Source organism: Penaeus vannamei, chromosome 21 (genome assembly GCF_042767895.1).
Source record: "Penaeus vannamei isolate JL-2024 chromosome 21, ASM4276789v1, whole genome shotgun sequence".
Taxonomy (NCBI): domain Eukaryota; kingdom Metazoa; phylum Arthropoda; class Malacostraca; order Decapoda; family Penaeidae; genus Penaeus; species Penaeus vannamei.
The window spans coordinates 38,157,145-38,172,144 of NC_091569.1; the positions used below are offsets into that span (position 1 = coordinate 38,157,145).

General features: G+C 46.9%; 1 protein-coding gene across 1 annotated transcript in view; it reads right to left on the bottom strand.

Moving 5' to 3' along the window:
• Positions 1-15,000, bottom strand: part of LOC113814759 (alkaline phosphatase-like) — a 228,886-nt gene that overhangs the window by 27,532 nt on the left and 186,354 nt on the right. Inside the window, exons 3-4 of the mRNA XM_070136326.1 lie at positions 3,385-3,563; positions 1,133-1,340 (exon numbers count right to left, since the gene is read on the bottom strand). Coding sequence (XP_069992427.1) covers positions 1,133-1,340; positions 3,385-3,563 — 387 coding nt within the window. The remainder of the gene's footprint in view (positions 1-1,132; positions 1,341-3,384; positions 3,564-15,000) is intronic.

Below are 15,000 nucleotides of genomic sequence, written 5' to 3' on the forward strand. Positions count from 1 at the left end.
CCCTTTACTTCACCCAACAGGTAGTCCGTGTGCCGGGCGTCGACGCTCTCGAACTGCGCCTTGTTCCACACGTACTCGGCGTTCAGGTCCCCGGGTCTTCTTGTCGTGGACCCAGACGTCGAGCAGGTTCCTTCCCGTCAGGTCCCTACTCCCTACTCACCTAGCAAGGTAATCCACCTTCCCTCCCACCTCCCCCTTACCCCCCACCACCTCCCCCAACCCCCACCAACCAACCCACCCCCCACCTCCCCTCCCTCCCTCACCCGCCTCCCCCTCCCCCTCCACCTCCACCCCCTTTACTCACCCAGCAGGTAGTCCGTGTGCCGGGCGTCGACTCCTACCCCCCCTACTCCCTACTCACCCAGCAGGTAGTCCCCTAATCCCCCTTCCCTCCCTTCCCCCCCTTCACTCACCCAGCAGGTAGTCCGTGTGGCGGGCGGCGGCGCTCTCGAACTGCGCCTTGTTCCACACGTACTCGGCGTTCAGGGCCCCATTCCCCCCCACCTCCCCTACCCCCTACCCACCTCCCCAACCCCCCAACCCCCTTCCCGCCCCCCCCCCCCCTTTCCGCACCCAACAGGTAGCCCGTGTGCCGCGCGCCGCCGCTCTCGAACTGCGCCTTGTGCCACACGTACTCGGCGTTCAGGTCCCGGGTCTTCTTGTCGTGGACCCAGACGTCGAGCAGGTTCTTCCCGTCGGTCCCTACTCCCTACTCACCTAGCAGGTAATCCACCATTCCCTCCCACACTCCTCCCTTACCCCCCACCACCTCCCCCCTACCCCCAACCAACCCACCCCCACCTCCCCTCCCTCCCTCACCCGCCTCCCCCTCCCCCCTCCACCCTCCACCCCCTTTACTCACCCAGCAGGTAGTCCGTGTGCCGGGCGTCGACTCCTACCCCCCCTACTCCCTACTCACCCAAGCAGGTAGTCCCCTAATCCCCCTTCCCTCCCTTCCCCCCCTTCACTCACCCAGCAGGTAGTCCGTGTGGCGGGCGTCGACGCTCTCGAACTGCGCCTTGTTCCACACGTACTCGGCGTTCAGGTCCCCATTCCCTCCCACCTCCCCTACCCCCTACCCACCTCCCCAACCCCCCCACCCCCTTACCACCCCTTCCCCCCCTTTACTCACCCAACAGGTAGTCCGTGTGCCGGGCGTCGACGCTCTCGAACTGCGCCTTGTTCCACACGTACTCGGCGTTCAGGTCCCGGGTCTTCTTGTCGTGGACCCAGACGTCGAGCAGGTTCTTCCCGTCGGTCCGTCGGCCGCGCTGGTCCCGCTCCTCCCGGTCGAACTCCGTCGTCGGGATCCAGTGCCGTCGGCCGCCGCCCAGGAGGACCTAGGTGGTGGTGGGAAGGGTGGGAGTGGGAGGGTTGGGAGGAGGGGGTGGGAGGGGGTGGGAGGTGAGGGAGGAAGGGTTGGGGTGAGGAGGGGAGGAAGGGGGGATGGATGGGGGTAGGATTGGTAAGGGGGGAGGTTGGAGGGGGAGAGGGAGGAGGGAGGGGATGGATGGGGTTGGGGGAGGAAGGGAGGTGGGAGGGGTGGGGGGATGGGGAGAGGGAAGAAGTGGATAGGAGGGAGGGGAGAGGGAGGAAGGAGGGGGTGGGAGGGAGGAAGGGAGGAAAATAGGTGGAAAGGAGGCGGAAGGGAAGGAGGAAAGGAGGGGGGGAGGGGATGGGTGGGGGTGGACGGTATTGGTATTAATTTTGATTTATTTTCTTTATCATTTTTGCTGCTTTCACAGTTTACAGATAGACAGACAAACAGACAGATAAATAGATATACAGATAGAGAGACAGATACACATATATACGTATGTATGTATGCATGTATAGATAGATATAGATACAGACATATAGATAAATAGACGTGACAGACTGATTGATAGATACGTATAGACATATATATGGATGGAGAGATAGATAGATGAATTAATGAATATAAACAGAGACTTAAAAAATATTTGCATATTTGTTCATGTATATATGTTTGTTACTTTTATCTATGCATCTGTCAATCTAAATTGCAACAGGTATTTAACCAGATAAAAAGTGGTTGCAATATGATGTTGATTATGCCAGTGTATTTGGTTGTTTGTCTGCGTGTCTGTCTATGTCTCTCTCTTTATCTTGTTTCTGTCTGTTTATTTGTCTGTCCTTTATGTCAGTTTGCCTGTCTGTCTGTCTGTCTCTCTTTCTTATTCACTCACTTTGTCTGTCTCTGCTTATCTATCTGTCTGTCTGTCTTTCTCTCTCTCACACACACTTCCTCTTTCTCTCTCTCTCTCTCTCATTCACTCACTCTCACTCTCTCTCTCACTTTCTCTCTCTCTCGCTCACTCTCTCTCTCTCGCTCACTCTCTCTCACTCTCTCTCTCACACACTTTCTCTCTCTCCCTCTCACTCACTCACTCACACACACTCTCTCTTTCTCTCTTTCACTAGCACACACACACACACTCTCTCTCTCTCTCTCTCTCACACACACACACACACTTTCTCTCTTTCTCCTCGCTCGCTCTCTCTCTCCTCTCTCACTTTCTGAGTGAAAGAGAGAGAGAGAGAGACAGAGACTCTCTCTCTTTCACCCACTCTCTCTCTCTTTCACTCACTCTTTCTCTGTCTGTCTGTCCCTCCCTCCCTCTCTCTCATTCATCCATTCATTCCATCTACCCATCGCCCCGAGAACAAGAACAAACCTCAAGAACAAACCTATCAACAACAACAACAACTCACATTGATATTTCTTCCGGGTTCGTTCTCCACCAACTCTCTCTTTCACTCACTCTTTCTCTGTCTGTCTGTCTCTCTCTCTCTCTCTCATTCATCCATTCTTTCCATCTATCCCTCGCCCCGAGAACAAGAACAACAAGAACATCAAGAACAAAAACAACAACTCACATTGATATTCCTTCCGGGTTCGTTCTCCACCAACTCTCTCTTTCACTCACTCTTTCTCTGTCTGTCTGTCTCTCTCTCTCACTCACCCTCTCTCTCATTCATCCATTCTTCCCATCTATCCCTCGCCCCGAGAACAAGAACAACAAGAACAAACATCAAGAACAAACCTATCAAAAACAACAACAACAACTCACATTGATATTTCTTCCGGGTTCGTTCTCCACCAGCTCTCTCTTTCTCTGTCTGTCTGTCTCTCTCCCTCTCTTTCATTCATCCATTCTTTCCATCTACCCCTCGCCCCGAGAACAAGAACAAACAACAAGAACAACAACAACTCACATTGATATTCCTTCCGGGTTCGTTCTCCACCAGCTCTCTCTTTCTCTGTCTGTCTGTCTCTCTCCCTCTCTCTCATTCATCCATTCTTTCCATCTATCCCTCGCCCCGAGAACAAGAACATCAAGAACAAAAACAACAACTCACATTGATATTCCTTCCGGGTTCGTTCTCCACCAGCTGACGTGCGATGTCCTTGCACGTAGCATGGGCGTGCACGGGGACCTTGGCGTCGTCCTCCCAGTACCTCGAGGGCGAGCGGGCGTACAGAGCCGAGGGCGTGCCGTGGGTGAGGCGAGTGTTGGTCACGATGCCCGTGCTCTTGCCTGGCAGGGGGGAGGGAGGGTGAGAGGGGAGAGGGGGAGGTGAGAAGAGTTTTGAGATTTTTTTTTTTTTTTTTTTTTTTGGCGTTTTGGATGTTGGTGTGGGTGGATATGTGTGTGGAAATGTGTATATATTTGGTATATATGTGTATTTGATATATATGTGTGTATGTTTGATATATATGTGTATTTGATATATATGTATGTTTGATACATATATGTATTTGATATATATGTGTATTAGATATTTACGTGTATTTGATATAGATGTGTGTACATTTTATTATATGTGTACATATTTGATATATACGTGTATGTATTTGATATATATGTGTATATATTCTATATATTTTTTGTGTGTGTGCATACATGTGTGTATGTAATTATGTGCTTGCTTGTTTTCTTCATGTGCGTTTACATGTGCGTATGTGAGATAATATGCCAGAGTACATGTACGTACGCGACTGTATGTCTACATGTGTTGCTAACCAGCAGTTACATTAATGAATATACCAAATTAACAAAAAAAATTTCACCATATCATTCTAATCAGCGCTAACATTACCATCCCTTCATTAACTACCATTCCGAAGCAATCATCACCACCCTGTCAATCAAACGAGAAGAATCAGACAGCCTTTTAATCTCCATTCTTGAAATTCTTGGTCCATAAAAGAGCTTCAGAGACGATCATTAATCTGAAAACTCGAGAGAGACCGAAAGTTTTTTTTTTTTTTTTCTTACCCTCCTCTCATTTTTTTTTTTTTTTTTTTTGAGGGGGTGGATGTATTAGGCTCGAAATTAAGTGAAGACGTCAGATCACTCGACACATGAGTTTGTCCCCGAGTGTGTAATTTTCATTATAAAAAAAAAAAAAAAAAAAAAAAATTCTCAGCGTTTTTTTTTTTTTTTTTTTTTTTTTTGCAATCGCGCGATGACGTTACGAGTGAGTTAAACGTGTTGCAACATGTTGAGTCCTCGAGGTCGAGAGGGAAGATTTAGACATCTCTTAGGCTAAGGTTGAGGCAAAGTTACTTGGCTGTGGAAGAACAACTGTGCTTCCCTTATGCAAAGTTTAGTGGTTTATGTAGATTCTGTCTGTCTGTCTGTCTGTCTGCTTCACTACTTCATTTTATCTATCTCTTTCATTTTTCTCTCTTGTCTATTTCTCTCTCTCTCTCTCTTGGTCTGTCTGTCTATCTCTCTCTCTAAACCTGTGCGCAGGGTTAGAGAGAGAGAGGAGTGTGTGTGTGTGTGTATGTGTGTGTGTGTGTGTGTGTGTGCGTGTGTGTGTGTGTGTGTGTGTGTGTGTGTGTGTGTGTGTGTGTGTGTGTGTGTGTGTGTGTGTGTGTGTGTGTGTGTGTCTGTGTGTGTGTGCGTGTCCGTGCCTGTCTTTCTGTCCCATTCTCTCTCTGTCTGTCTGTCTGTCTTATAAGAACAAGAGGAAAATCCCTCTGCAGCTCACTTGCAATTGCATTTATCTGTATCATGCAACAAGCCCTTGGGTCTCGAGGAAGTGGCACGATAGTCGCCTTTATCCGTGTTTCCTCAGCCAGAAAACTCCATCAAGCGGCTGGAGTTACACAAACAACGAAGCGCACACACATGTATATATATCCACACACATCCGCATAAACACACATCCAGATACACACACATCCGCATAAACACACATCCGCATGAATACACACATCCGCATAAACACACACATCCGCATAAACACACACATCCGCACAAACAAACACATCCACATACATACACTTACATCCATACACACATATGCATGCACACACTTATGCACACACATACACACACAGATATATACTCACCCTTTTCAGCTTTATCAACATTTGGTTATTTTCCTTTTTAAACCACCCTCTTCATTCCTTCTTTACCATAAATATGATCATCTTCGCAATATTTTACTTATAGTAAATAAAATTCAACAAATAAATAAAACACAAAGGTGATTCCTCCATTAAGGTTGATCTTAGTCAAAGACTCTCTCAATGAAAATCTTAATTGGCAACTGACGAGCTATTACACAACACCTATTTACCTTCATCTACTACAAATATCTTTTCTTTATTTATTTCTTTATCATTATCAAATATCTTTTTCTTTATTTCTTTATTTATTATCATTTCTTCCATGGGCATAACTGAACCAGTTTCAGAGAAAATATAATTAAAAGAACACATAAAATATCGCACAGATCGACAAGGTCTAAAAGGGGGCGGAGTTAATGACATCAATCCGTTTAGCCAATGAGGATGCACTTTAAGATATCAGATATAGCTAGATATGTAATTATTTGTATAATAAACTTGATGTTATAGTTACCAGAAATGAATCCAAATTTTCACTCCTTTAGTGATGATAACGAAGAGTTGTTTTTCATTAACAGCTGTCAGAATACTCAAGGGAAAAGGTCAATATTAATTATGGATTCACAACAGACTAACTGCAAACAGTGCCTACCTGTCTCATATGTAGCCTGATCTATGTAAAGTGATATTATTTTAGACTGCTTCTGTCCTCTCTCTTGTTACATTAACTGAATACCTTTATAGTTACATCCCAGCCTAATGCTTCTCTAATGCATCATCAGATATTGATATAATCATGTTACCTGTGATAGAATATGAGATTCTTATTCCTATATTTGATTCTAGGGGAAATGATGGATGTAAGAACGTACCTATATGTTAATACATGATAATTAAGCTTATCTTGTTATAAATGATTTTCATATCTTGTATTAACGTGTGATTTAGGTTTATTTTTGGGGAAGTATTGTACGTATAAACCAAAAGCATAGGTTCTGTCACTATCCATGTGTATTCACTGTATATATAACGATTATTTTTATCGAAAATTAAAAAAAAAAGGAGCGAAATACCTCACAATGGCTACTCTCATCCCGTTAAATCCTCTATTCTTAAATCTTCTGATCAGGTAACCCTCTTCAGGTAATTCCTATCGGGTAATCCTATCCTTAAAACGAACTGTCTTTGTGCGCAGACGATCTCCGTTTTGCGCAAGGACCAGACGCCACGGAGAAGTGCGTTGATAGATGTTTTGTTGATGTTTATTCTTCCAGCATCGTTGCGTGATGTTAAACCGTGTATCAGTTGTTCCAGAAATGGCATGGAATTCGGGATGGAATTTTGAAATCTCTCGGTGGTTTTCAGAAAAAAAAAAAAAAAAAAAAAATGGTCTTCAACTTTCAGGTCTTCGTGACAAGTATTTCGAAGTCTGGGAATGTTTGTTAGAACATTTGCGAAATGTTTAGAGTTGTTTGAGGTATTTTGCCTTGTGTGACGTGCCAATATCCGGATTTAGAATTGCAGACCCTTTGTCTCTCTCTCTCTCTCTCTTTCTCTGGCTTTCTCTCTCTCCCTTTCTCTGGCTTTCTCTCTCTCTCTCTCTCTCTCTCTTCTTTCTCTGACTTTCTCTCTCTCTCTCTCTCTCTCTCTCTCTCTCTCTCTCTCTCTCTCTCTCTCTCTCTCTCTCTCTCTCTCCCTCTCTCTCTCCTCCCCCTCTCTATCTTTCTCTCTTTCTCTCTTTTTTTCTTTCTCTCTCTCTCTCTCTCATTCTATCTTCCTGCGTGCCAGTCTCTCTCCGAGGGACGGATAGACAGACAGGCGGAAAGAAACAGAGAAAGCGAGAGAGAACTAAAGCGACAGACAGACAAAAAAGAAAAGAAAAGAAGTAAAAAAACAAGAAAAAAAAGAGAACAATTAAAAAAGAAAAAGGCCTCCCTCCTCTCCCCTCACCCCCCGACCCCCCTACGACCCCCTCAAGAAATCGGACAATAACGTGGGAATAAAGCCATTGCTTCCTCCCAGCCCGCCCGGCCGCCCATCGCCACCTGTTGAGGGCGTGATGGATGGGCTTGATCCTTCTCGTGTCATCGCCGTCAGAGTCAGACCCGAAAAGTCGTCGATTTCATTTCCTTTTCGCTTATTGCTTCGAGACTTTGTGCAAGGAAAGAAAGAAAAGTGTGTGGACAAGTGGTGATAATCGGTGGATAAGGAATTGGATAAGAAGAACAGATTGTAAATGTGGAAAGGGGATATATATATATTGATATGCTTTTTTTGTTTTGTTGTTCAGGTATGAAACGCACATGGATATCTATACATTCACACACACACACACACACACACATACACACACACACACACACACACACACACACACACACACACACACACACACACACACGCGAGCCCATAAGAAAAAAAAAAGATAATAATAACAGTCGTAAAGATAGTGATAAAGATTATGATAATCATAACAGTCTTAGCACATACTAATTCATATACTAAGAGCATTAATGATATTACCAACTATTCGAAAAAAAGAAAAGATAATAATAATCTACCAGTAACAACAACAAAAATAACAATGCAAACGATACCATACTAATACCTTTATGTACGTAAATCCTTGTTAGTAAAACGGAGTCCAATTATGTGTGTACTCAAAGCAAGTCCTTTTGATAGCATTATATGTACTCATAACAGAGTAATAACATCAATAACAGCAACAACAACAAAAACAACAAAATGACAACGAATACGATAACATTATGTATATAAGACCTTGTTTGTAAAACCGTGTGTGTGTGTGTGTGTGTGTGTGTGTGTGTGTGTGTGTGTGTGTGTGTGTGTGTGTGTGTGTGTGTGTGTGTGTGTTCAATGCAAGTCCTTTTGATAACATTGCATGCTTGGAGAGCGGCGAATAAAGACGGATGTTCTGGAAGTTGCACAATAACTGAATAATTGTTGCATTATATTGCTCGTCGTAAAGTTATTATGACAATTATTTTTGGTCCATATTTTTGTTGTTCTTGTTTATGGTCTTGTCAGTTGGAATGGATCGACAAGTGTACATTCTATTTCCACGAAAAATTAATGAATGAATAGATAAATAAATAGAATAAAATAGAAATAAACTGTGTATCTTTCTTAGATTTTGCTTCCCCTTTGTTTCGTCTTCTCATTTTATTCATTTCATTATTCTATCGCTTCTTCACTTTTTCTCACTGTTTCTGTATTCCTCCTTTCAATCTTTATTTACGTTGTCTTGAGTTTCTTCCACATCTGCTGCCTATTCCCTTCCGATCCACTTCAAGATTACACTTCCTCTGGGTTAGCCAAGTCTCTTCTCACTCTCTTTGGGGGATTTACGACCTCACTTCTTTCTTCTTCCTTCTTTCTTCCTCTTTCTTATTCTTCTTTCTCCTCCCTGTCCTTTTCCTTTTTTTATATCTTTCTTTCTTGGTCTTTCTCTTCTTTCCTCGTCTCATTTTTTTTCTTCTCTCGTTTCGTTTCTTCTTTTTCTTGTCATCGTCTTCCATCTTATATCTTTTCACTTTCTGCTTTTCCACTTCTTTCGTCTTTTTCCCTCCCTCTATTCCTCCCCTCTTTCATTTTACTTTCCCCTCCTCTCCTTTATCTTTTCCCATCTCTCCTCTTTTCCATCATCCTTTCTTCTCCTACTACCTCTTTCCTCCTCTTTCGCTTCCCAGCATCCATTTCCTGCTCATCCTTCTCGATTCGCCTCCTCCTTCTGAATACCACTCCTCTGTCTGAGTCTTTCTCCTCCTCCTCCTTCTCCTTTCTTCCTTCTTCTACTCCTCCCCCTCCTCTCTTCTTCCATCCACCTCCTTCTTCTCTTTCCTCCTCTTTCCTCCTCAATCCCCTTTCTGGATCCCCCTACCTCTATCTAATAGTTCTTCCCTCCCTCATCCTCTTCCTCCTCCTTCTCCATCCTCCTATTCCTCCTCCTTTTCCATCCTCCTCTTCCTCCCCCTTCTCCATCCTCCTGTTCCTCCTCCTCTCCCTCCATCCTCCTCTTTCTCTATACTCCACCCTCCTCTTCCTCCTCGTCTACCTCCTCCATCCTCCTCCTCCATCCTCCTCTCACTCCTCCTCCTCCATCCATCCTCCCATCCCTCTCTTTCCTTCCCTCTCCCAGCTTCCAGGAACCCCGAGGATTTACCACGACAAACACAATAGCCGGGGCGGGCGTCCTGGTAGAAGCTCAGACACCGTGCAAGAAGAAGAAGAACTTTCGCAGGGTCCTCGGGTTGGACCACGTGACCCAATACGCGATAAGATAGGAAGGGCATCGGATCGGGCAGCCGGACGGAAAGATATAGAATTGGAGGAGGTGTGGGGGAGGGGGGGAGGGGGGGGGAGAGGAGGAGGGGTAGGTGGGGGGGAGGTGGGGAAGGAGGGGGAGAGGGAGTAAGGGTGAGGGTGGTTATGTTTGAGTGTTGGGAGGGTGCTTGGGGTGTTGTGTGGGGGGCGGGGTGGGTGGGAGAGAGCGTGGGAGAGAGTGTGTTGTTGGAGGAGGTGGGGGAGGAAGGGGGAGGGGGAGAGGAGTAAAGAGGGTGGTTATGTTTCTGAGTGTTACGCAGGGGGGTGGTATGGGGTGTCGTGGAGGGGTGTGTGGGAGAAAGGTTTGGAGAGAGTGTGTTGTTGGAGGAGGTGGGGGGCGGGGGGGGAGGGGGAGGAGTAAGAGGGTGGTTATGTTTAAGTATTCGGGGGTGGTTTGGGGTGTTGTGTGGAGGTGTGTGTGGGAGAGAGGGGTGGAGAGAGTGTGTTGTTGGAGGAGGAGGGGGAGGGGGAGGGGGAGAGGAGTAAAGAGGGTGGTTATGTTTGAGTGTTGGGGGGCAGGCGTGGGGTGTTGTGTGTGGGAGGTGTGTGGGAGAGAGTGTGTTGTTGAGGAGGTGGGGGGCGGGGGAGGAGGGAGAGAGGAGCAAGAGTGGTGGTTATGTTTAGGTGTTGGGGGGTGTAGTTATGGGGGTGTTGTGTGGGGAGGTGTGTGGGAGAAAGAGTTTGGAGAGAGTGTGTTGTTGGAGGAGGTGGGGGGCGGTGGAGGAGGGAGAGAGGAGCAAAGAGGTGGTTATGTTTAGGTGTTGGGGGGTGGTATGGGGTGTTGTGTGGGAGGTGTGTGTGGGAGAAAGAGTTTGGAGAGAGTGTGTTGTTGAGGAGGTGGGGGGGGAGGGGGAGGGGGAGAGGAGTAAAGAGGGTGGTTGTGTTTGAGTGTTGGGGGATGGTATGGGGTGTCGTGGAGGGGGTTTGGGAGATAGTGTGGAGAGAGTGTGTTGTTGGAGGAGGTGGGGGGGGGAGAGGAGCAAAGAGGGTGGTTATGTTTGAGTGTTGGGGTATGGGGTGTCGTGTGGGAGGTGTGTGGGAGAGAGTCTGGAGAGAGTGTATTGTTGGAGCAGGTGTAGGGGGGGGGGGGGAGAGGAGCAAATAGGGTGGTTATGTTTGAGTGTGGGGGGTGGTAGGGGGTGTCGTGGAGGGGTGTGTGGGAGAAAGAGTTTGGAGAGAGTGTGTTGTTGGAGGAGGTGGGGGGAAGGGGGAGGGGGAGAGGAACAAAGAGGGTGGTTATGTTTGAGTGTTGGGGGTGCTATGGGGTGTCGTGGAGGGGTGTGTGGGAGAAAGAGTTTGAGGAGGAGTGCTGCTGTGGAGGATGTAGGGGAGTGGGGAGGGGAGGAGCAAAGAGGGGGTTACGTTTCATGTGGGGGGTGGTATGGGGTGTCGTGGAGGGGTGCGTGGGAGAGAGTGTGTTGTTGGAGGAGGTGGGGGAGGTGGGGTTGAGAGGAGTAAAGAGGGGGTTATGTTTTTAAGTGTTTGGGGGTGTATGGGGTGTCGTGAGGGGTGTGTGGGGAGAGAGTGTGTTGTTGGAGGAGGTGGGTGAAGGGGGAGGGGGATAGGGAGCAAAGAGGGTGTTAATACTTAAGTGTGGGGGTGCTACGGGTGTCGTGGAGGGGTGTCGTGGAGGGGGTGTGGGAGAGTGTGTTGTTGGAGGAGGTGGGGAGGGGGGGAGGAGGAGTGGAGGAAGAGGGTGGTTATGTTTAAGTGTGGGGGTGCTATGGGGTGTCGTGAAGGGTGTGGAGAAAGAGTTTGGAGAGAGTGTGTTGTTGGAGGAGGTGGGGGAGGGAGAGGGGGAGAGGAGCAAAGAGGGTGGTTATGTTTGAGTGTGGGGGTGCTACGGGGTGTCGTGGAGGGGTGTGGGAGAGAATGTGGAGAGAGTGTGTTGGAGGATCGTGTGAGCTTTCGTTTCCATGTTTGTGTTATGTGTTAGACGGTATCTATGTGTATCGTTATGATTTGAAACATATGTACACACACACTTATATGTATACAGTGAACCCTCGTTTTTCGCGGGGGTTACGTTCCGAAAAGAACCCGTGATAGGCGAAATCCGTGAAGTAGTAAACTTTATTTTTTTTACAATTATTATACAATGAAATACTCTACACTACATTGAAACCAAAGAACAAAACCTTTTTACAGGACCAAGCATTTGTTTAACAAATAAAAGTATTGTATAAACGTTTTTTACAAATAACTACTGTACTGTAAAATAATATTTTTTATCATCACCGACGAACTAGTTTCATGGGTTTGAGAGAAAATTTGCAAACTTAAATTTGGCAAGCTGTTTTACGTACATGTACGTATTAAATCGTAACGTTATTGATACACAGGTAGAGAAGAAGCGGAGAGACTGTTTAGCCAATCAGAATGCAGAACACCATGCACAATGCAAATCCGTGAGGCAGCGAGAACGTGAAAGGTGAACCGCGTTATAGCGAGGGTTCACTGTATATATATGTGTATGTTTCTCTTTCTCTTTCTCTCTCTCTCTCTCTCTCTCTCTCTCTCTCTCTCTCTCTCTCTCTCTCTCTCTCTCTCTCTCTCTCTCTCTCTCTATATATATATATATATATATATATATATATATATATATATATATATACAGAACGTCACGTATCTAATATTATTATGAAACTCATCAGACGGTAAAGCTAAACTGTAAGTGGTCATCGTGAATTTAATAACAGTACTTGCCTTAATGTGTGAAGTGTATGACTGAATTCTGCGTGTGCGCGTGTTCATGTTAGTGTTCACTGATTTCTGTGATCGTTTTTCCCGTTCACACATGTTATTGTGTCTTTTCTTTCTTTCTTTTTTTTTCTTGTCATTGTGTTCAGTGGCTTGATTTAATGTGTTCATCTGATCATTCTTTTTTTTATTGAAGTGTGTTACTGTGTTCATTGATATTTGTGTCCATGTGTACGTATTTTCGTTGGTTTCAGTTTGCTTGTGTTATGAGTTATATACATTCCAATGGCTTATGAGATATGATGATTGTTGATGTCATGTCAAGAAATAAGATATGTGAGATAAATTGATAAAAAATGTAAAAAAAATAAACCAAACTGGAAAACTGGAAGAAATGAAATGAAATAACCAATTCGCCTTTCTTACCGGAGACGAAGAAGAAGAAGAAGAAGAAAAAGAAGAACAAAAAGAAGTAGAAGCAGAAGTAGAAAGACAATGAAAATGAGAAAACAATGGAAAATTACAGTAATAAGAAAAAGTAGTAGAAAAAAATCAAGAGAAGGAAAAGAAGAAGAAAAAGAAGATGAAGAGGAAGTAGTAATAATAATAATAAGGAGAAGTAGTAGTAGTAGTAGTAGTAGTAGAAGAAGAAGAAGAAGTAGTAATAGAAGAAGAAAAAGGAGAAGTAGTAGTAGTAGTAGAAGAAGAAGAAGAAGAAGAAGAGGAGAAGGAAGTAGTAGTAATAGGATAAGAAGGAGAAGATGAAGAAGAAAAGGAGAAGTAGTAATAAAAGAAGAAGGAGAAGCAGAAGAAGAAGGAGAAGAAAAAGAAGAAACAGTAGCAATTGAAGAAGAAGGAGAAGTAGAAGAAGAAGAAATAAGCTCCAGCAATTACCTCCCAACATGGCAACTCCCACTTACGTTTCACATTATGCTAATATCTTATCCACACATCTCGTTCCACTTCGCCTCCACTTCCCTCCACTTTCCTTTTTTCTTCTGAACATGTGTGGTACCTCCACTTTCCCTCTCCCACCCCATCCGCTTTTACCTGAGAGAGGGAGTGAGAGGGAGGGAGGGAGGGGAGGGAGGGAGGGAGGGAGGGAGGAGGAGGGAGGGAGGGAGGAAGGAGAGAGGGAGGGGAGGAAGGAGGGGAGGGAGGGAGGGAGGGAGGGAGGGAGAGAGAGAGAGAGAGAGAGAGAGAGAGAGAGAGAGAGAGAGAGAGAGAGAGAGAGAGAGAGAGAGAGAAAGAGGTACAGACAGACAGACAGATAGAGAAAGCAAGAAAGAATCCCAAACAGGGCCTTCCCATCTGGACGTCCCTCCTGCCCCCTCCTCAAGGGATACTGAGTTGAGCTCTCTTCCTCCCCCCTGCCGTATCCCTCACTCTCTTCCCTATCCCCCTTCCCCCAACCCCTCGTTTCCCCAGTCCCTCAGGAAAGCAACGGCCTCACCCATCCCCTCACTCCCCATCTCCCCATCCCTCCCTTTCTCCCTCTTAACCTCCTCCCCCACTCCCTCAGGAGAGCGCCACCCCTCCACTCATGCCCTTATCCACCCATCTCCTCACCCCTCCCCTCACCCCACTCCCTCAAGAGAACATCACCCTCCACCCATCCCCCTTCCATCCCTCTCTTCCTCCATCCCTCCACCCCTCCCTCCCTACTCCCTCAGAAAAGCTGCATCCCTCACCCCCACCCCCATTCCTTCCTTCCTCACCCTCCCCCACCCACTCCCTCAGAAAGCATCGCTCCCCCCACCCCCCCCATCCCCTCACTCCTTCCCCACCCACCCCACCCCTCCCTTCCCCATCCCCACTCCCCCAGGAGAGCGTCGCCTCAACCCCAAGGACCGACCGGCTGCCGGTTCGTGCGCGTCCATAATCCACGGGAAATTCGTCTGGGATTTGCATGATGTAAACCCGAGATGCGATGCTGAGGGTTTCTGTATCTTTAGGAGGAGGAGGTGGAGGGAGGAGGAGGAGGGAGGATGAGGAGGTGGGAGAGGTGGAGGAGGAGGAGGGAAGGGTAGGGAGGTGGGGTGTTGAGTGGGAGGAGGTGAGGGAGGAGAGTGGGAGAGGTGAGTGGAGGACGAGATGGAGGTGAGGGAGAGAGGCAAAATAGAGGAGGTGGAGGAGGTGAGGGGCCAGGAGGGAGGAGGTGAGGTAGGTGGAGGAGGAAGAGGTGAGGGAGGAGGGAGGAGGAGGAGGTGAGGAAGAGGGAAAAATAGAGGAGGAGATGGAGGAGGAGGAGGTGAGGGGAGGTGGAGGTGGATGGAGGAGATGGAGGTGAGGGAGAGAGGGAAAAACAGAGGGGAGGAGGAGGAGGTGAGGGAGGTGAGGGAGGTGGAGGGACGTGAGGAAGAGGAAAATAGAGAGGAGGAGGGAGGTGGTGAGAGGTGGAGGTGCAGGTAGGAGGAGGAGGAGGATGTGGAGGTGAAGGAGGAGGAGGAGGGAGGTGGAGGAGGTGAGGAAGAGAAAGTAGAGAGGAGGAGGAGGAGGTGGGAGAGGCGTGGAGGTGAGGGAGGTGGAAAATAGAGGAGGAGGGGGAGGAGGAGTGGGTAAGGGAG